Below are 27,561 nucleotides of genomic sequence, written 5' to 3' on the forward strand. Positions count from 1 at the left end.
ATACTTAATTGTAGATCTGATCAAAGGTTTTAGAAGCTGATTTAGTTCTCTTTATTACTGTTTAAGTATTAGTCGTTCTGCTTCTGGCTGTAGAACTGGCTACTTTATTAATTTACTGGATGTTGTACTGGGTTGCAGGGTTGTGGTGCACCTTTTAGTTCTGCTTCTTCACTGGTTCTGCCACTGCAGCTCTGAGTTGTAGTACTGTTTATACTGCTGGCTTGATTAGTGAATGTAGTACTGGTTATAGTCCAAGTTGTAATCAGTGTGTAGCTGTAGTGCCCCTGTAGAGCAGTTAGTGGTACAGTTTGTAGTACTGGTTGTAACCCAACAGTTGTACTGGTCTGACTGGTCTACTTCTCACTGTGTATTCAGAAGGCCACTGAGGAGGATGTCTCTTGCCAACTCTCTTGATTCCTATGACAGGTACTTCTCTATTAGAATTACAGTAGTCGTAGTACCAGCAGTAACAGTAGTGGTTTCTGAGGAAGGAGTTTTCATCACCTGTGTGTGTTTTCTGTGTGCAAGATATTTTAATGGCCCAAACCACAATTGGACAAACCACATGATCAATGGGAGCTGTGATGACTACAGGTGAGCCCTGGGAATTATAAGTGATGTAGTTTTAGAGGTTGATGGCAGGTTCAGACTCATCTTGTTTTGCAGTTCTGACGTCTTTCTGTTCTTCAGTCAGGACTTCATCCCCGATTTCCCCTGTGAGCCCGACGCCTACGATGAGGAACTGCTGAGGTAAACAGATGGATACATGGACAGTTTGATTTTCAGACAGGTGGACATTCAGACAGACCAATAAGTGTGGCGGTAAAGAACAGGTGTGTTCAATTCAGTTCAATTTTCTTTTATGCACATGTTATCAGCCAGCTGATGTCACTTTATACCGTAAGGTAAGGACTCTACAAGAGATAGCCACTATTTGTGGCAGATGACGACCCCTCCTGACCCTGGTTCTGCCAGAGGTTTCTTCCTGTTAAAAGGGAGTTTTTCTTTCCTACTGTCTCCAAGTGCTGCTCTTAGGGCGTCGCCTGATTGTTTCGCTCTAATATTGTAGGGACATTGCCTTACAATAAAAAGCGCCTTGATGCAACTGTTGTGAATTGCCATGAAAAAGTATTTTCTCCCTTCTTAATTATAGTTTTTTTGCATCTTTGTTACTCTTGTATGTTTCAGATCATCAGACAAATTTAAATTTAATTAGACAAAGATAACTTGAGTTTGCATTTTTTAAATAACAATTTAATTTATCTAGGGAAAATAAATTATCCAAACCTACTTGGTCACATGTTGAAAGTCGTTGCCCCTAAACCTAATAACTAGTTGTGCCACCCTTGGCAGCAAGAGCTGCAATCAAGTGTTTGTGATAACTGGCAATGAGTCTTTCCCATCAATGTGAAAGACACCCTTCTTTGCAGAATTGTTTTATTTCAGCCACAGTGGAGCACTTTAAAGCCACATGAACAGCACTTTAAGAGTCATTCCAAAGCATCTCAATTAGATTTAAGTCCGGACTCCAAAGCCTTCATTTTGTTTTTTGAGCCATTGAGAGGTGGACTCTGGTGTCTTCTGGTTCACTGTCCTGTTGCGTAACTAAAGTGCACTTGAGCTTCAGGCACAAACTGATACCCCGACACTCTCCTTCAGGATTCTCTGGTACAGAGAATTTATGGTTCCGTCACTTACGGCAAGTCGTCCAATTGCTGAAGCATCAAAGCAGCCTCAGACCATCATACTACATCCACCATGTTTGACTGTTTGTATGATGTTCTTTGTAAATGTGGGTATTGACACTGATATATATATTTATGTATATAGTGCTTATGTATATGTGTATAGATTTTTGCTATTTTATTTTATTCTATTCTATTTTAGTTTTTAGTTTAGTTACTTGTTCTTACTCATCCTTTTCATTTTTTCTCTGTATTGGGCTGCTGTAATGCACAAATTTCCCCGTCGTGGGATCATTAAAGTTTTATCTTATCTTATCTTAGCTTTTGAAGAAATGCTGTTAGTTTTATGCCAGATGTAACGGGATTCAAACCTTCTAAAAAGTTCAGTTTTTGTCTCATCAGTCTACAGAATATTTTCCCCAAACTCTTGGAGATTATCAAGATGTTTTTTTTGGCAAATGTGAGACAAGCCTTCGTATTATCCTTGGAGCTCTCCCATGGATGCCCTTTTTTTTCAGTGTCTTTCTTGTTGTTGAATCATGAATTCTGACCTTCACTGAGGCAAGTGATGCCTGTAGTTCTTTAGACGTTGTTTTGGTTCTTCTGTGACCTCCTGGTTGTTGATGTGCTCTTGGAGTAATTTGGGTAAGCCGGCCAGTCCTGCAGAGGTTCACCACTGTTTCAAGTTTTCTCCCGGTGTGGATAATGGCTTTCACTGTGCTTTGTTGGAGTCTCAAAGCCTTAAAAATGGCTTTGTCACCCTTTTCTAAAGTCATAGATGTCAATGACTTTATCAGTGGTTTCTTTAGATCATGGCAGGATGTGTGGCTTTTTGATCTTTTAGCCCATTTCACTTTGTCAGACAGGTTCTTGGTTCAGCAGCTCTGGCAATAATAAGGCCTGGGTGTGTCTAGTGAAACTGAATGCAGCTTTCCAAAAAAGTGTGGTGATTCAGTTAATTCATGATTTAATAATTACTTTTTCACACAGGGTCAGGTAGGTGTGGATAGCTTTTAAAAAATATTTTGTGTTTACTTGGGTTATCTTTGTCTAATATTAAATATTTGATTTGAAACATTTAAGTGTGACAAATATGTTTAAAAAGAGAGAGAGAGAGAAATCAGAACGGGATAAATACTTTTTCACTGCACTGTAAATAAAATAAAATTGAATTGAACTGAACTGAAGATTCTGCCTCCGATTCCACTTTTGAAAACTCTAGGTGCAGTGGGTAGGCGCTCACCTTGCAGCTGGAAGGTTGCAGGTTCGAACCCCTGTCCCTGCGCTGTGTTGTGTCCTTGGGCAAGACACTTAAACCACATTGCCTAACGGTAGTGCTGGTCTCTGGCTGCATGACCGCAGATGCCCGTCTCTGGATGAGTGATCTGGAACGATGTCTAACAGAGCAATGTTCTCTGTTAGAATAATATGCTACCTTTATGATATGATGGGGCCCAATTATTTAAAACTTTAAATGTCAGGAGAAGTGCTGTTTGTACAATTAACCACACAGCAGCCACAGTCGCCTGTGTCGCCATCCACCTATCAGTCAAAGAGGCCACACTCAAACAATACAAACTTTAAGCCTTAATACAATTTAAACAAATTAATTATGTGTTATAAGAGAGGATTTAAAGGCAGAAAGTGAGTCGGCCTGCCTGATGTACAACGTGAGATCATTCCACAGTTTTGGGGCAGCAACTGAAAAAGCCTGAGTACGTCTCAGCTTCCTCTTTGTCTTTGGGATGGCCAACAGTGACCGATCACCTGACCTGAGCCACCTTATTAAGAAAAAAAACTCATGTTCTCCCAAACTTTAGTTAAGCTCTCCAGGCAAGTCAATTTGGTGGCATTAAGAGCAGAATTTACCACTTTAAAAAGAACACAATATCTCAGATCAGAAAACTGCTTCGTTTTAGCAGCTTTTACAGTTTTCTGATTAAAAACGCCAGCTGTCCCTTAAAACTGGAACAACACCTGTAACTTGTCTTTCTTCCACTTTTACTCAGCTCTCCTGCACTTGCAACTGGCAGCGCGCATAGCTTCATCCAGGGCTCTGGTTGCAGTTTGGAAAGTCTCGTTTTTAGCAGAGCCACAGTTGTTATGAAGGGGGAAGTTAGTTATAGAGGCAAAAACAGCTTTTGTATCAGGCTGTAAACATTTTTATTTCTGCTGTCAAGTTGGATATTTTAACATGGGTGTCTGTGGAGACTGACTCACAGCTAGAACCTCTGGTGGCCATTTAGGAACTGCTTGTTTTGTTTTTTTACTTCCCACATTTCATTTTTCATTACTTTTTCAGAGGTTGGTGCTTGGTTGAAACTGTTATTCTCACCCTCAATAATGATTTTATCTGAATGACTGACCCTCGCTAATTCATATAAAAACTGAATAAAGGGCAGTCAGAAGATAAATGGCAAATAAAACCATTTTTATATTTTCTAGTTCAGGTGTAGGAGACTTAGTGGTGATTAATAAGCTTGACTGAATGATTGCTGCCATTGTGTAGTAGAGGACAGGTGTAGGGGACAGCTTTTTTCTGCTGTCTCACTAAAGCCTTCTGGGAAATTCAGTGCCAAATAAAAGCATGCTCTTCTTTGGAGGTGTTTGATCAGCCTTCAGTGTCTTGTACTTCCTGACTCCCAGTCCCCCACAGGTGACGAAGGCCTGGTCGCCAAAGCGATGTGACTGACTAACCTGTCCTGCAGCTGCAGTGGTTGTCATAGTAATAGGTGACAGTTGCCATGGTGATGTGCAGGTACAGTCGGGGGATGGACCGGAGGGATTACTACAGTCGATCTCGCTCGGCCGACCGACCCATCTACACGCGCTCACACTCCACCGATCGATCTGACTCCACCCACATGAGGTCTGGACGGTCTGCCCCCCCCTCACCTGCCTTGATCAGGTGACCCTCAGACAACCAATCAGAAAGCAGCTCTGTCACCTGATGTTTGCTGCATGTTTTTGCATGATTTGGGTTTTTTTTTTTTTTTTAAGTTAGAGAAGCATGAATTCTGACTCAGCATTGACCATGCCATTTTTATTTTTCACTTCTATTGTAGCCCCACACTGTGTCCCAATGACATCACCAGCACCTGGACATTTCATATCTGACCAAGCTTTTTATGTTCTGATTGGGGTTTTTTTCTTTTTGTTTTTTGGTGGTTGGGGGGATGTGTCATCGTTGGTCATTGCTGTTTGTTTGCTGGTTGTGTTGCATGTGCTCCTGAAGAACTTTTGGTTGCTTTCTGACACCTGACTGTTGGATGTTCAGCGGAGGTTTCTGGTTGCAGTCACAGCGCTGCCTCCATCACAGCTCTGAACACACCCAGTGGATTCTTTCACTCTCCAGTGTGGATTTTTTCTTTTTCATGTTGTTAAACTTTCCTAACAGTCAGAGAGGAACTTGGCTAATTACCCTCCAGAGGTATCCAGTCCCACCTGGCTGCTGCGATGTGCAGGTGTTCTTCAGGTCTCTGTGACATCACCGCTGCATGTGGTTGCATGTGCAGTATTCAGAAGAGTGCTCTTCACTCTTACTTTGGGTTTTAGTGCTTCTGGAGAGGAAACATCTGGAGGGACTGCAGCCACTTCATCAGTTGACTGAATACAGTTCCAATCCGACAGACTCTTTATGCCAAACTACCTGCTGACCAAACTCAGTCGAATCAGTCAGTCTCTGTGACCATGGAGGCAGCCTCAAACTGACTGTGATCCCTGACCTGTGACCTGACTTCCCTCCTGTCGGGTTGGTAGTTTGATTCCTTATTTTATTTTTTCTCCTATTAGGGGAAACGCTCGAGGTGGTTCCACCCTGACGAGTCCAACAGGAACGCCTATTTTTGGCCGCCAAGGACGCCAGCTACCCGCTGTCCCTTCCAAAGGAGCTCCGGACAGAAGTGCGTATATTAGAGATATTAGTCAACTGACACCTCAGATGAACCAATCAGCTGATGGCAGCATCCACCTACAACAAACATGTCACACCTATATTTTGCACAAAAGCCAATCTGCATATTTTTATCTCAATTGAATAGGTTTATAAAAAAATATCGTTTTCTAGTAATTTGAACATGAGGTCAAATAATTCAAAATTAACATCTGACCACTGAGACACAGTCCAGAGGGGTGTGACTATAAAGTTAAACACAGCCAGGCTGTCTTTGCTTTAGCTGGCTCATCAAAACCTAAAACCCCAGTTGGAGATGACGGGTATAACAACAGTACTTATCAGCTTTCTCTGTTAAGCCAGGCTTTCTGCTTCAGACTCTGAGCACACTCACATAAAAAGGGGTGGTTCACAGGTCATGTGACTCTTCTACACAAAGATAAGATAAGATAAGATAAGATAGTGTTTATTTGTCACATGCACAGTTATACACAGTACAATGCACAGTGAAATGTATTTTGTACCTGCAACCATATATACACACACATATAAATAAGAAGAATAAAAAAAAAAAAAAAAAAAGTAATTCACACTATACACTATACTCTATATACTATACACTATACTATACAAAATGATCACTGTCAGTGCTACCTACTCCAGTCAGAGAATTATTAGGTAATAATGCTAAAATGGTGATAAAAGCTATGAAAAACATAAAATACACAGTACCAGTGTGTCCAAACTTTTGACTGGTACTGTATAACAGTAAAATGCAACACTATTGCAAATAAAACGAGATGAATGCTGCAGAAACAGGTCAATCTGGTGATTAGAGAGAGCAGTAACAAACATAAAGTGAGAGTTTTATTGCTGAGTGTGCTCTCAGTGCTGCTGTTTATTTCTAGGATGACGGCTGCATACTAGAGCTCTGAAACTTTAAACTGGATCCATTTAAACACTAAAGCTTCCTGTCCCACAGCCTGATAAAGGAGATGTGGAAATCGCTTCTGTTTTGTTGGAGTTTAAAGTGAAATGAATGGGACTGATTGAACAGGTATTCTTGGTGTGTGATCTGTGTTTCCAGCAGTGTAAAAAAAAACCAAAAAAAAAAAACACTCAGCAGCTGATTAGAATCAAGTAGAGCAACATTTATATGTTTTCTGCATCACCAAATGAATCCATGAACATTCCTGTGACCACTTGATTCAGTGGTTAGTAAGGTCCAGCTTAACAAGCTGTACAAATAAAATGTATTCTCCCAGCAGATAATCTATATCATCTATAATGTGGCGCTTTCACCTGATCTTAAAGTGAAATTCGGAACATAACCTGCTCCCGACCAGGTGATGAGTATGCTGAACACATCACCTGTTACCATGGTGATTTAGCCAGGTAAGAATAGAGCCTCTTTTGTGACACAGAAAACTCTGACTTTAAACTCAACACAGCTCACTAAGCCAATAATCTGTCTTTGTAGTTCACCCCTCTGTTCGTGAAGAATAAAGCTTGATGAGTGCAAAGTCCAAATTTTAAAGGTGAATCATGTGACCACTTTTGTTGTTGTTGTTGTTGTTGTTGTTGTTTGCTGTCTGGCTGCTACTTTCAGGACTTGGCTGTCTTTTCGTGACATACTAGTGAAACATAAAACGTTCGTTAGCTCCTGTGTGAATGCAATGTGATGATTTACACAGGCTCTCAGTCACACTCGTCATCATGCTGGTCATTTCTCATAAGCACGGCATTCAGACAAATTGTCAGCATGTGAGGATAGGTAAAATTGAAATGTGTACTCTACAACTGATTTACAGTACCATTCAAAGGCTTGGTCACACTTACCCATTCACATGAATGAGTAAGTGGAATGTTGGTGGTTCAATCTCTGACTGCTCCAGTCTACATGCCAAAGTATCCTTGAGCCCGATGCTGAACCCTGAGTTGGTCCTGATGTGTTCATTGGACTGTGAATGTTAGATAGAATGCACTTACGTGTAGAAAAAAAGTACTTGTATGAATGGGTGAAAGAGGCATGTTGTATAAAGTGCTTTGTGTGCTCAAGTAAAGCAGAAAAGTGCATTATAAGAACCAGTCCATTTACCATTTACCATTTAGTGCACCATCCCCAAACCCCTTGAATTAAATGTGAAAGTCTGCACTGTGGTGGTATACAGAGGCAAATACTACAAAAATGGTTCCAACAAATTAAGGTTCTAATTATGTGTCATAGGTAGGTGCTGTAACTACAGCATGCCAGAATCTCTATTCAGGATTTGACAGAATGCTGATTGCAACTGTTTGTTGCAGTCTCTTCTCTGACTTCATTAAATACCTGCACCAGGATCCTTCCATGAGCATCTCTTAACTGAGTTTAGCACATTCACAACATAGAACAGCGGTCACTTAATTAACGCATTAGTTGTTCCTTAAAAATGTAGTGAACTGATTCAAAAGATTTTCAGTTCTGTGTCACAGAAATGTTAAAGCATGAGATGCTGCTAGCACAGAACATCTGACATGTTTAATGAAAAATTATTTTAAAAATATTTTGTGAATATGACAGTTGTTTTGTTTATGTCAATTAGTTAATTGAATAAATTCATTAACATTTTATAGAGTGTTCACTGATTTCTGGAAAAAATAAGTTCGGCATCAGTAGGGCACCCACAGTGACCCCTGGGGGTCAGAGTTGTCTAACACTGAGTTGTGTGTTTCAGATGGAGAACCTCCTGACTTTGTGCAGACAGGTACTGAACTATGTGTCCTTTAACACCTGAACACCTTCCCTGCTTAGAGTAATACCCTTTAAAAATGAACACCATGTAGTTTTTGTAGTGGTAGTACTTTACTGATTTAGTAACACTGCTGATAAAAAGTACACCTAGCTCTTCACATTGTGGTTCCACAGTCAGCAAAGGTTCATTGCACCATACTCCAAAGCTGATATTTCAAAAAGTGATGACAGGTTCAAGTCATTTTAGTGTAAAGAATGACAACTTTAATCAATTTTAAGGTTGATGGCAGATGCTCGATGGAGGGGGGGGGGGGGCAGTTTTTAAAATGGTGGCTGCACAATACTCATCCAGTAAATGGTATATAGCAGTGCAACCCCCAACCAAAAGTTTCTGACCGTTCAAAACATCATTGCTTGGGAAGTAAAAATTGTCCTGTGACCTTTGTTCTGACCCAGGCTCCTCTAATGGAGATGCAGGTGCAGGAACTGAATTCCTCAAAGGTTCCTGGCAGAACCTTCCTGGTGGAAGCCTGTACTGGGAGACATAGTCCCTCCAGCAGGTCCAGATCCCTGTGCCAGAATTGGCTCAGGTCTTGGCCTGCATCATACTGTTAAATTATGTAAACTACTATTGGGATCTTCATCCATTCAGGATGTTTTCCTAGGACTGCTGGTGAGCAAGCTCAGCAGCACATCATCCATAACCAAATCCTTCTGCTTTCTAAGGAGAGTTTCACTCCCTCCAGGAAATACACAATACCACGATTCTGCAGTTACTGATGGATTTATTCTCTCAAAAGCGCTTTAAAACAAGTGCTTAAACTTTAGCGGACTTTAGACTTCTCCTGTGCTTCATTGTTTTGTGTTTTTTTAGCAGAGATGGAAGTGCAACAACTAAACATGTACCCCGAGGAACACAAAATGTAAACATACTTCCTAAGTTCCCATGTAGTGTTGACACAAACAAATTAATATTCATAAAAAATAACTTGCATAAAAATGAATGTAAACAAAGGCCATCAAATAATGACAATAATTATGGCAGTTAAAGGGAGTTCCTGTAACAACCACCACTTTAATGTGGTTGTTGTCAGAACAGTCCCGGCCCTTCTGGACACAGGTGTGTAATGGGTTCACCTGAAAACAATCCTTCGTGTCATAAACCTGCACGTCTTTAGACTTGAAGCAGTTGTAAGTTGTCATTTTGTCTGTTTGGAGAAGCACTTTGGTTCTGGTGGTCCAGGTTGTTCCGTCACGCTTCCTGCTGATTGGCAGAAGTCTGAATCATGGGACAAGGCATGAACCACCTTTAACTGAGCTACCTGCTTGACTTGCTGTCAGTATTCTTGTTATATCCCAGAATTCCCCTTGGGTAAAGCTCCTCCTGTGATTTCTGGAAAAAGGTCATGTGCTCATTCATCATGTCATTTCATTCATCTCACAGCTTCTTTTTTTCTTTTTTCCTCCTTTGTTGTCCATCAGCTTTGGCCACACCTCCCACTGCAGCAGCGCCAACAGCAACTATAGCCCCTCCACATCATCAGGCCCCTGTCCACGTCAATAAACAAGTCGCTCCCTCTGTCAGTCATCAACCTCCTCTTATAAGGGTCCAAGCCCCGCCTCCTCCACTTACCCAACCTCAACCACCTCCTGCATCTGTACCCGCACCGGTACCCCCACCTGTACGTGCAGCAGCACCACCTCCTGTACCCACGTCCACATGTGTACCTGTCCCTGTACGCACATCCACATATGTACCTGTGCCTGTACCCATGTCCACGTATGTACCTGTGCCTGTACCCACAAATGCACCCACAACGGCACCCACAACAGCACCCACAACTGCACCCACAACGGCGCCCACAACTGCGCCCACAACTGCACCCACACCTGCACCCACAACGGCACCCACAACTGCGCCCACAACTGCACCCACACCTGCACCCACAACGGCACGCACAACTGTACCCACAACAGCACCCACACCTGCACTTGTAGCTTCTCCTGCCCCAGCTCCACGCCCTACTCCTGCTCTAGTCCAGCCCCCACCTCCTGTCATTCAGGCACCTCCTGAACCTACCCTACCGCCTCCACCTGCTCCAACACCTACCCCGTCCCCCTCGCCTGCCCCCTCACCTGCCCCCTCACCAGTCCCACCCCCACAGACTCCAGGTGTGTAAATCAAGTTTAAAATGTCTGTCCATTCAAATTAGGTTCAGTAGAACCTGGAGAATAATTGTGTGATTCTTGTAGTCAGATGTGTGTCAGATATTCCTCATCACTCATTAATTATCATCACTTATTCATTCATGTGTTCATGCTGGTTACATCCTGCCAATGTCACCACATCACACCTGTCCTTGTCAGAAATGGATAGACGCTCAGCAACACCAGGAGGGACCAGAAAAGGCAAGTCCAGTCACAGGTGCATCAGATGAAGTGTTCAGGTGATCGTGGAAACTCAGGGGTTTAAGAAAAGAGATGAGAGTTTTCCTGCTAAAGGTAGTGCCGGTAAAATGGCTGCATGACCTCAGACACCTGTCCCCCCCTGTTTGTGTTTGTCTCTATGTTTGTATTTCTTGGATGGGTGTTCTGTTAACTGTAATTTCCCCATTGTGGGACTAATAAAGGTATTCATATTTGTAGTAGAGATGAGAGATTTGGTGATGAAAGCTGGAATACATCAGCTATCATCTGATGACCATTCAGCTCTTTTATTATCATCCCACACAAAATAAAGTGGGAAGATATTATTGTTATATCATTCGTCCGTCCATCCATCCAGCTCTGTCCGTGATGTCTTTTCTTTCTATAGAGTCCGAAACAACAAGGAGTCGAGCCGTGAAATTCAGCATATGTGTTGTTTACTCTTTAAAGTTGTGCAACACTACATTCATATTCCTGGATGTTTAGTACCCTTTGTACACTATGGTTGTATTTACACTAAACTGCCAAAAGTATTTTGCTCATCTGTCTTTACACTCATATGAATGTGAGTAACATCCCATTCTTAATCCATAGGGTTTAACATGATGTTGGCCCACCCTTTGCAGCTGTAACAGCTTCAACTCTTCTGGAAAGGCTTTCCACAAGGTTTAGGAGTGTTTTTATGGGAATATTTGACCATTCTTCCAGAAGCACATTTGTGGGGTCAGACACAGATGAGAAGGCCTGGCTCACAGTCTCCTTCACTTCACTGAGGTCCTGAGAGCGACCCATTCTTTCACAAATGGTTGTAGAGGCAGTCTGCATGCCTAGGTCCTTGGTTTTATACACCTGTGGCCATGGAAGTGATTGGAACACCTGAATTCAATGATTTGGATATGTGAGTGAATACTTTTGGCAATATAATGTATGTGAAGAAGTTACCTCACCCCAACAAATCTCATTGTACATCCTGTATAATGACAATAAAGGCATTCTATTCTATTCTATTCTGATTATACCTTTACTAACCCAGGGTTGGATAAAAGTTTAGGGCAATAGCTTTGTAGATGGTAATAAGATGTCTGTTGAAGTGTTTTCTATTATGAAATGGGGTTTAATGTTATCCAGACTTCTAAATTGACATTTTGATTAAATACAGGAGAATTTCCCCATCGGTGATGGATCTTGTTAACATTTATCTGCATTCAGAATCGATGCCTAGTGTGTGGGACATCAAGTCTTGACCTAGATTTTCTTGGTTATTGCTCCCAGAGGTTCATTAAGAAGAACAGCCAGTGGGTTTCAGATTGGTAGCTAGGTGTTGCTGTTCGGGTGTGTTGATAACAAACACTGGAGTTTGTTGCTGGTTTGGATGGATCACCTGAATAGAGTCTGAGTGTTGATGCAGTCTGACCAGTCACCTCTTTTTGTCTGCATGATGCAGAGGTCACATGGGAGGACCAACAGAAGAAAACACCCAATGGTATTGTACCAACCTTTAACCACACCTATCTGGAGAAATGTAGTATTTAGATCATGTGACCTGTTAGTCAGATTAGTCTGTTTAGAGGAAGTGGATTTAGTTTGGTTTCCAGTCTAATCCATCACTCCATCATCAATCATCCATTCATCCGTCTCTTTGTGTGGTTTGAGGAGTTTGTGGTTTCTTGTTGATGTTCTTCTGTTTCCATCCTTGTTTGAAGGGGAGGTGTTACCGGCCAGCAGAGAAGGTACACACAGTTTCTGTCTGCTTTTTCTTTTCTCTCTGAGCTGCTGTGAGTTGAAAATAGTTTCTCTGCTGTTAGTATTCAGCAGCTTGAAGCTGTATGAATAGAGAGAAAAGTGAAATCTGATGTATCACTTCCCGCATTTACACGTCAACAACCTAAACTGGTGTTGTAATACTAAACTAATGCTACTCTTGTATCTCTACAGGTGTGCTGAAGGACCCCTTAAAGGTGAAGAAACATTACATCACTATATGCATATACATTATGTGTGATATCACCACTTGCTTACCTGCTCACCTGCTCTCTGTCTCTAGATGAAGGACAGCCTATCCTTCAAGTCATCAGACAGTGACGTCAGTGACGTGTCAGCCATGTCCAACGCCTCTGACACCCAATCTGCCCACAAGACCAGGTGAGGACAGGAACCAATCGCAAACTTGCTGAATTACAAAGTAGCAATAATTCCAAAACCCATTTTAAAAACATGTTTTTTCCATTCCTGCTTTAAGTTTTTGCCTTCTACACATTTGTCAGTACATCTGTGGGTTTTTGTGCTGCAAATAAAGTTCCAGCAGCTTGTTTCCCTCTGAGCTGCATCAGTTCCTCTTTAAGTCTGCAAGTGTTTGAACTGACGAGACCAACTGCTGCAGTTTCAAAGCCAAATGCTTTCATTCTTGTGTGACAGCAGAGGACACAGCATCCACGATTTTCTCACAGAATCTCAGCTTCTGATTGGTCAGAGCACAGGACAGTTTTCCATCTTAAATAGGCTCGGCCCCACACTTCCTGTGGATGCAGTGATGAACTGTGTTCACAACTGATGGTTTTCAGATGTGTTGTTGAGCTCATGCATGTGTGTGTTTAAATTCTGCAAATTTTTTTTTTTTTAAATCAGGTTTCCTGGTTTAAAATTTTGACTGTCCACTGATCAGAGGGTTGGCAGTTAGGGTTGCCAATTTCTTCCACTTTGCATGTAACACACTGCACAATGTGTTACCTGCAGCAGGTGACACTAGGCCACACCCCTAAGTCAACACACAAACTAACCGCTGTGTATGAATTTTACACACCAGAAAGAATCCGCATGTTTAAGTGAACACTATATTTAGACTATATTTAGAACATTTTCACCTCTTTACCTGCCGTCAGACAAGAAGTGAAGCTGTTACTGTACTGTCCACCAGACTGCATTCACAAAAACAGGAAGTTTACCTCACAGGACACGCGAGCTGCTTGTCTACTGCTGCCTCTGCTGGTTAGTCAGATTGTGTTAATGTGTGAAGTTGATGTGTTAACGAGTCGGTTTGGATCAGCGCATGTTTTTAAAACACAAATTTCATACAAATTGATAAACCATTTGGTCTCATCCTGCGTTAAAACATGGATTGGACGTGCACTGTTTTAGTGTGGCAGCAGCACGACTCTCAGCTCACGCTCATCAGCATGTACCCTGTGAATCACCCTGCATGTTTGACTGCTTGTTTTAAACGTGTGGCGCATGTTACTGTGTAAAAAGACAAAGCTCAGTTGTGTTTATGTTAGCATGAGTTGCTTTCATCATCATTCTGCATGTTTCTGTCTGCATGCTGTTCTTCTCTGATTGGCTGAAACAGTCAGATTGAATGTCTGGAGGGACAATCAGCGGAGCTGGGGGAGGGATCGCAGGGAACACAGGAAATAGTGGGGGGAACAGAAAGCAGTGCCATGCTGCAGAAGAGCGCCTCAGTGGAGGATGGGGAGGAGGAGGAGCCTGAGCCTTCAAAGTAAGAGACTAACAAATGACCTCCAATTGCACCTGATCATCATAGCAACAGTTGTGACACTGTTACTATGACAACCAACAGTACAAAGAGGAAAAGGACACCCACTGCGTTTTCCTCTCTGTACTATTGTGATGTGTTTATGCTCCACCCCTGAAGGTACAGGTGTTTGGGACTTCCCCCTCAGATGACTTATACGTGTGGCTGTTCTTCCTTCTCCTGCAGGGCGTCTACAGCCGGAGCTCCTCTCACCAAGTCATCAAGTGTCGGTGGTGAGATTTGCTCACTGGGGAGAAACGATGACGACGACGATGACAAAAAGCGGCGCTCAAGCTTCGGAGCAAGGATGATGGGAATGGTTGGACTGGGAAAAAAGAGTCAGAGTGCCTCCCAGCTCAACCCAGAGGGTCAGTCCCATTTTAACAAGTAAAAGCATCAGTTCCATCTCCTGCTGTCTTTATATTTCATGCACTCTCCCATAAACTGACCAATCTCAGTTTATGGAAGAGTGCATGGGAAGAGGATTCAGTTACTGTAACCTCAAGTTACAGTAACTGAATCCTCAGTCCTACAGACCTGTTTTAATCAAACTGATGGTGGGACTCTAACACTCAGCATTACAGAGTGTGTCTGCAAAAATACCTCACTGTAAGAATAAAAAAATCCAAAACGGAAAATTTGGGGTGGCCGTAACACAGGAGGTAGAGCAGGTCATCTACTTATTGGAAGGTTGGTGTTTTGATCCCTGGTTCCTCCGATCTGCATGCCGAAGTATCCTTGGGCAAGATACTGAACCCAAAGTTGCTCCCAATGCATCCCTTGGAGTGCAAATATGTGTGAGTGTTAGATAGACATAGACATAGAAAAAAGTGCTTGTATGAATGGATAAATGAAGACATGTATAAAATGCTTTGAGTGCTCCAGTAGAGTGGAAAAGTGCTATATAAGAACCAGTACATTTGCAAAAGTGGAACACAAGAGCATAGGTGAGAAATGTGGTTTCTGTCCTGAGCTCTGATTGATTTCTGACTGTTTCTGTACTCCTCTTCCATCCTTCCAGAGGAAGAGAAGAAGAAAAAGGTGGTGAGACTTCCTGTCCAGAGGAGTGTAGAGACCGGTTTGGCCATCGACTTTAAATCTCGATTCACCCGACAGCCGAGTCGAGACCCGGATGCCGAGGACCCCAAACCTGGAGCGTATGAATCACTCCTCTTCCTACTATTTTTTTAATCTCATTTTCTCTGTTCAGGTAATGTTTACTTATGTAGTGCAAATTTATAACAATCAGATGACCCCCTATGAGCAAGCACTTGGTGACAGTGGAAAAACTCTTCAGGATGAAACTTCAAACAGAACCAGACACAACGAGGGGCAGCCATCTTCCACAATTGGCAGCTATCAGGTCCCTCTCCTGTGGAACTGTCTCCCAGTTTGGATTCAGGACATAGACACCCCTTTACTTTAAGATCAGATTTAAAACTTTCCTTTTTGATAAAGCTCATAATTAGGGCTGGATCAGGTGACCCTGAAGATGGCTGCCCTTCTCTGAGCCTGGTTCTTTGGAGGTCTCTTCCTGTTAGAAAGAAGTTATTCATTCTCTACTGTTGCCAAGTGCTGCTTATAGTGGATCATCTGATTGTTGGGTTTCAGTCTCTTGAAATGTGTCTGTAATGTTCTCCTGACTTCTACATTTATATTTTCATCAATCGTGGGAGGACCCCATCTGTGATGTTTTATTTTTATATTTACTGTCACTCCTTTTTTAATGTCTTATTTTGTCACCCCCCCTTTTATTAGTTACCTAGTCTGCCCCTTCACCTTTGTCTTTTTTTTTTACCCTTCAGTCTGTCAGTCCCATTTGATAAGTATTTATCCTCCTTTTGAACTGTAACAACCCCACTCCCCATCTCCCTTCGTGTGTGATATGCTGAATGTTTTCTTTGTTTCTCTCCATCTGGTTAGGCTCATATTTCCAGGTGTGAAGCTGGCATCAGACAAACAGTTCACTGGCTTTCTGGAGGGATTAGGCCCCGCCCAGCTGGCTGGACGGCAGACATTGGCCACACCCCCAATGGGTTAGTACGAATAAAAACTTATGTATTTTAATATAACTACACATATTAATGTTGCTGTAATCATTGATTACATGAATATATAAATTCATATGTATTCAGATATTTGTCATGTTCACGTGCATAAATACACATTAGTAGATGTTTGTAGTTACAGCAGCACATTCACATTATAACCCCTCTGTGCTTGTACTTGATGATTCATGCTTGTGCTTTAGTAAAATCTCTCCTCTGATTGGCTCTCTGTTGGTCAGGTGACATCCAGATCGGAATGGTGTACAGGAAGGAGCGTCTGGACGTGGAGGTGATCCGAGCCCGGGGGCTTGTGGGTAAACAGGGCAACAAGAACACTCCAGGTGACACAACTACACACAAATATACAGTTTACTACAGCTACACACAACCACACACTTTACTGTACATAACTACATGCTTTACTACAACTACACACAACTAAATGTTTTACTGTACACAACTTTATTGTACTACAACTACACATACACTTTAGAAGGGTTGGATGTCAGGAGGTAGAGCAGGTCATCTACCAATCAGAAGGTTGGTAGTATAAAAAATATATTTTTCCCTCTAGTTTTTCCACTTCTTTGTTCATTCCCTCACATCCATTCCGATAGTTTCAGCAATCACTCTACAGGAATTTGTTGACATTTGTGAGTCCTTTATATAGATGCTATGATTATTGTTCTGTATATTGAGATGCTGATTGTTATTCTCTTGCTGATAAATTTTTAAAAAACTGCACCATAAAATAGCTGGAAACACACGGGAGGATTCGATGGTGCTGGACAGGTCAATCACGATCGTTGCAGGTTGCATCGCCCCGTAGTTGCATTTCTCGGGAGATGGACGTCAAGTTACAATATAGATTTCTGCATTGGTAATTAACACATAATAATGCATCTGCATAAGTGCCAGCAATGTCACTGGCTATTTACATAGTTTACATCGTAGTCCATGCAAAGACAAGGCTGCAGCATAAATGAGGGCTAAGAGTACACAGAGCTTAATGTGACAAAATCATTTTAATACTAATTGTTTTTTTGGGCAAGATGCTGAACCCCAAGTTGCTCAGGTTGCATTCAGTGGTGTGTGTGTGTGTGTGTGTGTGTGTGTGTGTGTGTGTGTGTGTGTGTGTGTGTGTGTGTGTGTGTGTGTGTGTGTTACATGTTACTGATACAGGTGTGTGTGTTTTGCAGCCCCTTATGTGAAGGTGTATTTGATGGATAATGGAAAGTGTGTGTTGAAGAGAAGAACACGACTGGCAAGAAAAACCCTTGACCCTCTTTATCAGCAACAGCTACAGTTTGAAGAAAACCCTGAGGGCAAAGTTCTACAGGTAAATATACACCTTTACCTGTCAGACAAACTTCAGGGCAAAGTTCTACAGGTAAATATACACCTTTACCTGTCAGACAAACTTCAGGGCAAAGTTCTACAGGTAAATATACACCTTTACCTGTCAGACAAACTTCAGGGCAAAGTTCTACAGGTAAATATACACCTTTACCTGTCAGACAAACTTCAGGGCAAAGTTCTACAGGTAAATATACACCTTTACCTGTCAACAAACTTCAGGGCAAAGTTCTACAGGTAAATATACACCTTTACCTGTCAGACAAACTTCAGGGCAAAGTTCTACATGTGACAAATACTGAATTTACTGTACTGCATTAGCATAAAGAATAAAAATATAAATGGTGCAATCATACAAACTTCAGAATAATGTCTACAGTGTGTGTGTGATGTCATTCAGATATCACTAAGATGTGTGTGTCTGTTTCTTTGTAGATCATTGTCTGGGGTGACTACGGTCGGATGGACCATAAATCATTCATGGGTGCTGCCCAGATTCTATTGGATGATCTGGACCTGTCCAACATGGTGATTGGCTGGTTCAAACTCTTTCCTGCCACCTCATTGGTAGACCCTGCCTTGGCTCCACTAACCAATAAGGAGACAGAGGGTAGCAAATCTTAGCATCAAGAGGTGTGACTGACCGGTCATAGACGTGTTACAGGGTGGGGCCTAAAAAAAAAAGTCCCACAGTCCTCCTCTGCTGCTGCATGCTGCATGATGACATCACAGTGATGACACAACAGTTTCATGATGATGTCACTTGGAGGAAGAAGAGGAGGAGGAGGAGGAAGGTGCCATCCCCTGTTCCGCCCACTGAGGGCAGAGACACACAACAAAGGATTCTGGGGAAAGAAAGGAGTGGCCATATGACCTCAAGGTGCCAGCCAATCACAGCAGCTCCTCAGGAGTCATATGATTGTTAGAGGCATGTCAGGAACCCATAGACTCAATTACCTGATAGTATTCATGGAGACGCAGGAACATAGAGGGGGCTTCTTTATGTTTATGCATGGAATGATGAAGACATTAGAACATAAACACCATCAAAGCAAAAACAACACAAGAACCATGAAAATCATGAAAACACATGAGAACAAAAGAACATGAGAACAAAGAAAACAAGAACATGTGAGAGCATGGAAAATATGTGAGATCGTGGCAGACTGTGAGAACGTGAGAATGTTGTCTAAAACCTAAAATAAAAGATTCTCAAACATCCTCTGTGGCTCTGTTTGGGCAACCGTGATAAAGTTAGGTACATAAGTCCAGTTTAACAAGGTTCTGCTGATTTTACTGAGTCGACTGGTTCTGCAAGGTTCTGTGTTTTTTTTTTACTAACTTGACTGGATCTCTGAGGTTCTACTGATTGAAATGTTTCTGGTTCTTTAAAGTTGTTTAAAGGTTCTCATATTACCAGCAAATCACTGATTTGCTATGACTTGTGTGTGTGACACAACACAGAGTCCATTTAGTTCTACGGATTTAGACTCTAGTTTGTTCATGTAAATGGAAAGTCTCCTTTACACACTGAGGTTAATTATGGAGTTCCACAGGGTTCTGTGCTGGGACCAATTCTATTTACACTATACATGCTTTCCATAGGCAGTATTATTAGAAGGCATAGCATACATTTTCACTACTATGCAGATGATACCCAGCTTTATCCATGAAGCCAGATGACACACATCAATTAGTTAAACTGCAGAAATGTCTTAAAGACATAAAGGCCTGGATGACCTCTAATTTTCTGTTTCTAAATTCAGATAAAACTGAGGTTATTGTACTTGATCCTACAAACCTTAGAAAAATGGTGTCTAACCAGGCACTTACTGGATGGCATTATCTTGGCCTCCAGTAACATTGTTTGAACAGGATATGTCCTTCAATGCACTATTGAAGTTAACTCAGAAAGATCAACCGGAGAGAAAGAGTCTAAATATAGATCAATAGTACTGAGAGTAGCTGAACATAAAGTTATGTCTGTGAGATGGTTATGAATCATTTTTTTCTCTAGTGGTTAAAATTTTATTTCTGAAGAAATTCATGATGTCATTACTAGTTGAGGTTAAAGGAATACTCGGCTCTACAGAGCTCTGACTCTTTGTCAGCCTGGCTACAGTGATGAAAACAAACCCATGCTGTCTTCAATTAATGATGAGTAGTAAGATGTCCTAGCTTTACGGAGGGCTTTTTTTATAGAGCACTGAACTCGTTTTCCAGGCTAAATGATGATCTAAATAAGTGAGACACCATTTCCTCTCCAGCTTACGGGTTATCTGCTTTAAACTGCTCGTTTGTGAACTATAGCAGGTCATGTCTGGTAGATCTTGCAAGCAGAACTGTGATCTGAATGCGTTGTTGTGCCAAACATATTTGCTATTTCAAGATGAGCTCTATAGGTTCTCAATAGGCTCTTCTTGTTGATGTTTTAACCCTTTATTTATCTGAGTTATTTTTAACATACAATGGTACAGCCAGAGCTGACAGGCTGAAGAAAAGGAAAATAAAGAATAGAAAAAGGGAGAGAGAAAGAGAGCAAAAAAAGGAGAATAGAAAGAAAAAAAAAAAGAGGAAAGAGCACAAGTAAATTAATCAAATAGTTCATCACTTTAACATTAAAAAATACTATCAATACTTGCAAAAATAAATTTGTATGTGAAAAACAAAACTAACAAAGCATGTTACGTACACCAACAATTTTGTTGAGTTGTGATTGAGTGGGTGTTTGTGTCTGTGTCATGTTTGTGTCTGTGTCATGGAACGTACTTACCAATGAGGGCAAAACGCTGCAGCTCCACCCATCAGAAGCTAGAGGCAGGCAGGGAAAGCCCCCGGAAACCCAGGCCACCAGCAGCCCACCAAGAGCCAGGAAGACCCATGGCTACTCAGTCCAAAGACAACCGCACACCTACCCCAGCAGACGGGAGAGGGTGGTCTCAGACGGAGCCCCCCCAGTCGAGGAGCAAGGGCTCCAGGGAACCCAAGGCGATGAGAAGCCAGTCTCCCCCAGCGGCCAGCCCCCTGCACTGGCCAGCGGCAGGGCCCCCGGGCCCACGGCACCCAAGGACCGCCCAACCCTCCACAGAGCCCCCCCCCACGCTGAAGAAGCCAACGCAGCCCCGCACCGCACCCCCAAGGGGGGCAGGCCAGCACCCACGCCAGAACGTCCAGCCCCACCCAGGAGCCCTGAGGCACCCCCACCCCAGGGGGGCAGGAGGTAACCAGCAAGGAGCGGCCAGGAGGCAAGGCACAAGGCCCAGACCCAGGTCCAGCCATACATACAAACACACCCACACACCCGTGTACACATTTATGCACAGATACTCATACATGCCCATACATACTTACCCACACACAGATATGCCATACATACACATTCACTCACCCACCCATACTCACGGAGACGGTGACAAATACACAAAGACACACATTCATCCATAGCTACCCACCCTCTGAAGACGGGGCAAGTGGAAACCACCCCAGGGCCAACAGCGACCCCAGGAGGCCACCAGCCCGGTCCCCAAGGAACCACCCGACCCCCACCCCGGGCGAGGTGTAAGAAATCGGGGTGTGAGATAACCCATCCACCCCTCCTCCTCCCCAACTTGTAAGTGTATGTGTTAATGTGTGTGAGTGAATGAGGTGTATAGGGTGCAGTTAAAATTGAGGGGACAGTTATGCCACAAGCGCCAACTGTTGGTCGTCAGTGCTTGCCCACACTGTCCCCCCAAAACCCTCCATGTCTAAAGTGCAAATAAAATTTGGGGACAGACAATGACGAGGATCCGAGTGGGGCCACCTCAGCGGCCCCACCTCATCAACCTCTGAGTAACATGCCTGCCCCAAAGGTCCTATGTGTATCAGGTTGTAAGTGTGTATGTGTTGTGAGCAGTGATGGTATAGTTACCTTGAAAAAGTAGTCCGACTACTGATTACTGATTACTCCTTTAAAAAGTAACTTAGTTACTTTACTGATTACTTAATTTTAGAAGTAACTAAGTTAGATTACTAACTTAGATTAGTTACTTTCAACAGCGTGCCAAAAGTGATCGTCTGTCATAAAGTTATTCAGATGTTTCTATGTGCTTTTATGTGTAATGTCTTTGCTTATATTGCTAAACTGAGTGCAGTCAACATGATTTATGAGTGGCTTGGCCACTTCAAATATCTTTATATAACTGTGATGTTATATTTGTTGTGATTTCTGCAGCCTCTGAGCCAGATTTCTGTTTAAAAAGATATTTTTAATATCAGACAGTTTTTATATGGAAAAAAAACAAAACAAATATATACAAATCACTTTGCCAAAAACTGAGTCGAGCATCTACCACTCAGTTTGAGTGGTCATGAATCACCTGATATCATTCATGAGATATATACTTCACATGGGGGTGGCTGTAGCTCAGTAGGTAGAGCAGGTCACCTACTGATCGGAAGGTCAGCGGTTCGAATCCTGGCTACTCCAGGCTACATGCCAATGTATCCTTGGGCAAGATACCTAACCCTAAGTTGCTCTCTGACCGTTCTGTCGGAGTGTGAATGCTAGTTAATTAAAAAAGCACTTAGCTTAATTAATGATGGAAGTGCTTGTATGAATGGGAGTGCATGGGTGAATGCAAACAGGTTGTATAAGTGCTTTAAGTGCTCTGATTGAGTAGAAAAGTGCTATATAAGAACTAGTCCATTTACCATTATAGGTCAACAAGTCATTTACAGCCGTTTAAATACAGACAATGATTTTTATTTATTTATTTTTTTGGCAAATACCGAAAATTGCTGTTTGGCAGACGATCACTTTTTGGCACAATACCAGCCTCTACTACATACTATAGTAGAGGGCTTTTCAACTTCTTCAGCTCTCCCCCACTTGGGTGCTGGGGGGCTCCTGCATTAGCCGCAGCTCTGCTTCGCCACTGTTGTGACTCGCTCTGTAAGTTTGACTGCGCCGTGACTCCAGATGTTACTTCATGTCTGACGTAGTCTTTTTGAAGCTAGATAGCACTTTGTCGCCAGCACAAAGTGCACAGCTAACCTTGATGTTGTCATCTTTAGCTGACACAGACTCACTATAGTGTCTGTATTTCAGCTGGAAAACGCGCATCACTCTCCTCCCTCCACTGTTTACGTTTGTGTCGCTGTGCTGTTATTGTCCTCATGCTGAAAATGGGATTTAACTGTCGCATCTGCCAGACGTCACTACCCGAGATGCAAGAAGAAAACAAAATATATCTTTGTACTGAGGAAAATGCAAAAAAGTAACGCACAGTGACTTGGATAAGTAACTTTAATCTGATTACTGGACTGCAAATAGTAACGCTGTAGGAGTCGGTGGAAGGAGACACGAGCAGGTATGTAGTCTCAGCTTTATTGGCGGTAAAACTCACAACAAGCTAGAACTCAAAATATAACTGCCTGCAAAAGGAGGAGTCAAGCCCTTTTATTCCAGGCCTCTCTCTCCCGCCTTTTCCAGATCTATTCCGGTCTCTCTCTTCGCAATAAGAGCTTGGGGCATTCTGGTGTGAAATGTGCATATATGTGGCCACCACACAGGCCCCCCCTGAACACACAGAATGGCAAACAATACAATAATAAAAACAGCAACCATTTTCAACTCAACATAGCAAAAATAAAATACCACATCAAGAGTATCTCCTAGGGGGTTTAACAAGGCGGCCGCTACGGCTGTGCTTGGCGACCGCAGGTGGTGAAAACGAGGGAGGGGCATAGCCCCGACTACGGCGAGACTGCCCCCTCGCAGGGGAAAAAACAGCAGCTGGGGGCAGGTCCTCCGAGTGAGGCATAGAAACGGGAGGACGACCGCGGTGCGGAGGTTGGGCCAACTCAATAGGACCATCCGGAAACATGTGAGCAGGCTTAAGGCGATCCACCGAAACCCGCTCCTGACTACCTCCCAGCTCAACCAAAAAATCCTTAGGTCCCACCTCTAGCACACGGAATGGACCATCATAAGGAGGTCGAAGTGGAGAACGGTGCGCGTCATGGCGGATAAAAATGTACTTGGCAGACATCAGGTCCTTTGGCACATATGACTGTGGAAGGCAGTGATGCGCCGCTACTGGGGCCAAAAACCTATCATTCCCCGGGAAAACCGGCCTGCTCCTTTTGTCGGCCCCCGAAGCAGATGCACCAGGAAGGAATTCCCCTGGAACCCTCAAAGGCTGGCCCAGGACCAGCTCAGCTGAAGAAGACTGCAGGTCCTCCTTAGGTGTCGCACGCAGGCCCAGCAGGACCCAAGGAAGGCGGTCAACCCAGCTGCTGTCCACCAGCGCAGCCCGTAAGGCAGCCTTCATGGTACGGTGGAACCTCTCGCAAAGGCCATTGGCCTGCGGGTGGTACGCGGTAGTGCGATGGAGTCTGACGCCAAGGTTCTCCGCCACTGCAGTCCACAGCTCAGACGTGAACTGAGGACCCCTGTCAGATGTCAAGTCAAGCGGTACGCCAAACCGAGATACCCAGGAGGAGACGAACGCACGAGCAACATCTGCTGAGGTGGTTGACGCCAAAGGAACTGCTTCAGGCCACCGAGTCGTCCTGTCCACCATTGTCAGGAGATGGGTGAAACCCCGGGAAGGGGGAAATGGACCTACCAGGTCTACATGGACATGTTCGAACCTTCTCTGGGGTATGGGAAAGTGCTCCAGAGGGGATTTGGTGTGTCGTTGCACTTTGGCGGGCTGACAAGCAACACATGAGGAAGCCCACGCCCTGACCTCTTTCCGGAGGCCGGGCCACACAAACTTGGCCCCTACCAACTTAACTGAGGCTTTAACTCCTGGGTGCGAAAGAGAATGAACTGCCTCAAAAACCCGCCGACGCCAGCAAGCAGGAACCAAGGGGCGAGGCCTGCCCAATGAGACGTCGCAAAGTAGGGTTACGCCACTATCCTGAAATGAGACATCTTCCAAACGCAAACTGGACTCGGCCACCTTAAAAGCCTGAATCTCCGTATCCGTAAGTTGGTCGGCAGCCATGGCAGAGTAGTCCACTCCCAAATGCACAGAGCTAACCTGCGCCCTGGACAGACAGTCAGCCACCCGATTATACTTGCCGGCGATGTGCTGAATGTCAGTGGTAAACTCTGAAATAGCAGAAAGCTGCCGTTGCTGCCGTGCAGTCCATGGTTCTGAAACCTTTGCCATGGCAAATGTGAGAGGTTTGTGGTCTACAAAAGCGGTAAAGTCACGGCCCTCAAGCAGGAACCGGAAATGACGCGTCGCGAGAAAAAGGGCAAGGAGCTCCCTGTCAAACGTACTGTACTTTCTCTCCGCATCCCGAAGCTTCCTGCTAAAAAAGGCGAGGGGCTGCCAAGCACCACCCACCCATTGTTCGCACACGGCCCCGACTGCAAAATCGGAGGCATCGGTAGTAAGGGCAACAGGCGCCTCGGGAGACGGGTGGGCCAGCAGGGCAGTGTTGGCAAGAGCAGCTTTGGCACTGTCAAATGCCTGCACCCGCTCAGGTGTCCACTCTATCTCTTGGTTGCCTTTCTTGCCCTTAAGTGCATTGTACAGAGGGTGCATGAGGTGAGCAGCCCGGGGGATGAAACGGTTATAAAAGTTCACCATCCCCAAAAACTCCTGCAGGGGCTTCATTGAGGAAGGGCGCGGAAAAGCAGAAACCGCCTCTACCTTAGCGGGCAGGGGAAACGCCCCTTGGGGCGAAACGAGGTGTCCCAAAAACTCTATGGCCGGCAGACCGAACTGGCATTTAGCTGGATTCACAATCAAACCGTGCTCACTGAGACGCTCAAACAACTGGCGGAGGTGCACTGAATGCTCCGCGGCGGAAGGGCTGGCAACCAGTATGTCATCCAGATAGACGAACAAAAATGGCATACCACGCAAAACGGAGTCCATGAGGCGCTGAAACGTCTGTGCCGCGCCCTTCAGACCGAAGGGCATTCGCAAAAACTCGAAAAGGCCAAAAGGAGTGATAACCGCGGTCTTGGGCACATCACGCGGATGGACAGGAACCTGATGGTATCCCCTCACCAAATCCACCTTTGAAAAAATAGTTGCCCCCGCAAGATGAACCGAAAAATCTTGAATGTGGGGAACCGGGTACCTGTCATTAGTCGTCGCATTATTAAGGCGCCTAAAATCCCCACGAGGGCGCCACCCACCGTCAGCTTTAGGGACCATGTGCAACGGGGACGCCCACGGGCTGTTTGAGCGGCGCACAATACCAAGGCGCTCCATGTTTGCAAACTCCTCCCTGGCTATCGCTAACTTCGCGGCATCGAGACGGCGTGCACGCGCAAAAACCGGCGGACCCACAGTGGTAATGTAATGCTCCACACCATGTTTAGCTACGGCTGCAGAGAAGGTGGGAACCGTGAGGGTGGGAAACTCGGCAAGCAAACGCTGGTACTCATCACCTGTGGCAAGCATGTTAGCGAGGGGCAGGGGGCCAGGACTACCAAGTGTACAGGGGTAGGTATCAAAAGACACAGCATCTATCAAGCACCTATTCGCTACATCGACCAACAACCTGAAAGCACACAAGAAATCAGCGCCGAGTATAGGTACTGACACAGACGCTATCACAAAGTCCCAGTTAAACTGACGTCCCTTGAAACACACAGTCACCAACCTCATTCCATATGTGCGAATGGGGGTACCGTTCGCCGCGTCCAGCAGGGGTCCGTGACATTGTCCCAAGGCGTCCGCAGCTGAAGCCGGCATGATGCTACGCTGAGCACCTGAGTCCACAAGCAGACGGCGTCCCGAAGCAGTGTCCTCAATGAAGAGCAGCTTGTCCGAGCTGCCAGCGCACACAGCTGCTAGTGAGCACTGGCCCTCTCGTTTCCCTGGTGCTGGAAGGTACACGGCGGAATGCAGCGCTTCGCCTTCACTCCGAACCGGCGATGATAGAAGCAGAGCACGCTCTCCTTCCTCCGGCGCTCTGCGACGGCGGCCACAGCACCAGCTTCTCTAGTCTCCGTCCCTTGTAGAGCCGCACTCGGTAAAAGTGCATGCACACCGGAATGCCTGGATGCCAGCAAAATCTTGTCCGCCTCTTCAGCTAGCCCGCGGTAATCCTTGGCCCGTATCAGAGCGGAGCTGGCTAGCGCGGTGCGTACGGGAGGGGGGAGCTGGCGCAGGAACAGATGCGTAAAGAGAAACGAAGCGTCGCCCGGGCCGAGCAGAGCCAGCATGTGCTCCATCAGCTCGGAGGGTTTACCATCTCCCAAGCCATTCAGGGACAACAGGCGATCAGCCCGCTCTTCGTCTGAAAGCTGATAAATCCGCAGCAGGTTCTCCTTCAGCGCTCCATACTTGTTAGCAGGCGGCGGGTTCCGGAGCAGTCCCATCAGCCGGCGGGTAGAAGCAGAGTCCAGCGCCGCGACGACATGGTAATACTTGGTGTCGTCTGAGGTGATCCCACGGAGGTGAAACTGGGCCTCCACATGCTGGAACCAAGGCTCTGGATCGTGCTGCCAGAACTCCGGGAGCTTGACCGTGGCCGCAAAAATAGCGGGAGAAACGGCGGCGGCTGGTGAGGAAACAGCGGCCGCGGCCGTTGAGCTGTCGTCAGCAGACATGTTCTTTAGTCGGGGTCACCAATGTAGGAGTCGGTGGAAGGAGACACGAGCAGGTATGTAGTCTCAGCTTTATTGGCGGTAAAACTCACAACAAGCTAGAACTCAAAAAATAACTGCCTGCAAAAGGAGGAGTCAAGCCCTTTTATTCCAGGCCTCTCTCTCCCGCCTTTTCCAGATCTATTCCGGTCTCTCTCTTCGCAATAAGAGCTTGGGGCATTCTGGTGTGAAATGTGCATATATGTGGCCACCACAACGCGTTAGATTACTCGTTACCGAGAAAAAGTAGTCAGATTAGAGTAACGCGTTACTAAGTAGCGCGTTACTG

The 27,561-nt window shown here is 44.6% G+C and overlaps 1 protein-coding gene across 1 annotated transcript in view; it reads left to right on the plus strand.

Annotated features, from left to right (window-relative positions):
* Window positions 1–18,889, plus strand: part of LOC115788754 (regulating synaptic membrane exocytosis protein 2-like) — a 66,800-nt gene extending 47,911 nt beyond the window's left edge. Inside the window, exons 24-42 of the mRNA XM_030741916.1 lie at window positions 376–426; window positions 529–594; window positions 691–750; window positions 4,444–4,593; window positions 5,478–5,587; window positions 8,292–8,321; window positions 9,791–10,480; window positions 10,676–10,717; window positions 12,180–12,218; window positions 12,439–12,465; window positions 12,671–12,693; window positions 12,780–12,877; window positions 14,079–14,228; window positions 14,451–14,632; window positions 15,286–15,421; window positions 16,188–16,300; window positions 16,552–16,653; window positions 17,512–17,651; window positions 18,104–18,889. Of these exons, the coding sequence (XP_030597776.1) occupies window positions 376–426; window positions 529–594; window positions 691–750; window positions 4,444–4,593; window positions 5,478–5,587; window positions 8,292–8,321; window positions 9,791–10,480; window positions 10,676–10,717; window positions 12,180–12,218; window positions 12,439–12,465; window positions 12,671–12,693; window positions 12,780–12,877; window positions 14,079–14,228; window positions 14,451–14,632; window positions 15,286–15,421; window positions 16,188–16,300; window positions 16,552–16,653; window positions 17,512–17,651; window positions 18,104–18,292 (2,398 nt within the window). The 3' untranslated portion in view covers window positions 18,293–18,889. The remainder of the gene's footprint in view (window positions 1–375; window positions 427–528; window positions 595–690; window positions 751–4,443; window positions 4,594–5,477; window positions 5,588–8,291; window positions 8,322–9,790; window positions 10,481–10,675; window positions 10,718–12,179; window positions 12,219–12,438; window positions 12,466–12,670; window positions 12,694–12,779; window positions 12,878–14,078; window positions 14,229–14,450; window positions 14,633–15,285; window positions 15,422–16,187; window positions 16,301–16,551; window positions 16,654–17,511; window positions 17,652–18,103) is intronic.
* Window positions 18,890–27,561: the final 8,672 nt, after the last annotated feature.

This window comes from Archocentrus centrarchus, chromosome 11 (assembly GCF_007364275.1).
Source record: "Archocentrus centrarchus isolate MPI-CPG fArcCen1 chromosome 11, fArcCen1, whole genome shotgun sequence".
NCBI classification, from domain to species: domain Eukaryota; kingdom Metazoa; phylum Chordata; class Actinopteri; order Cichliformes; family Cichlidae; genus Archocentrus; species Archocentrus centrarchus.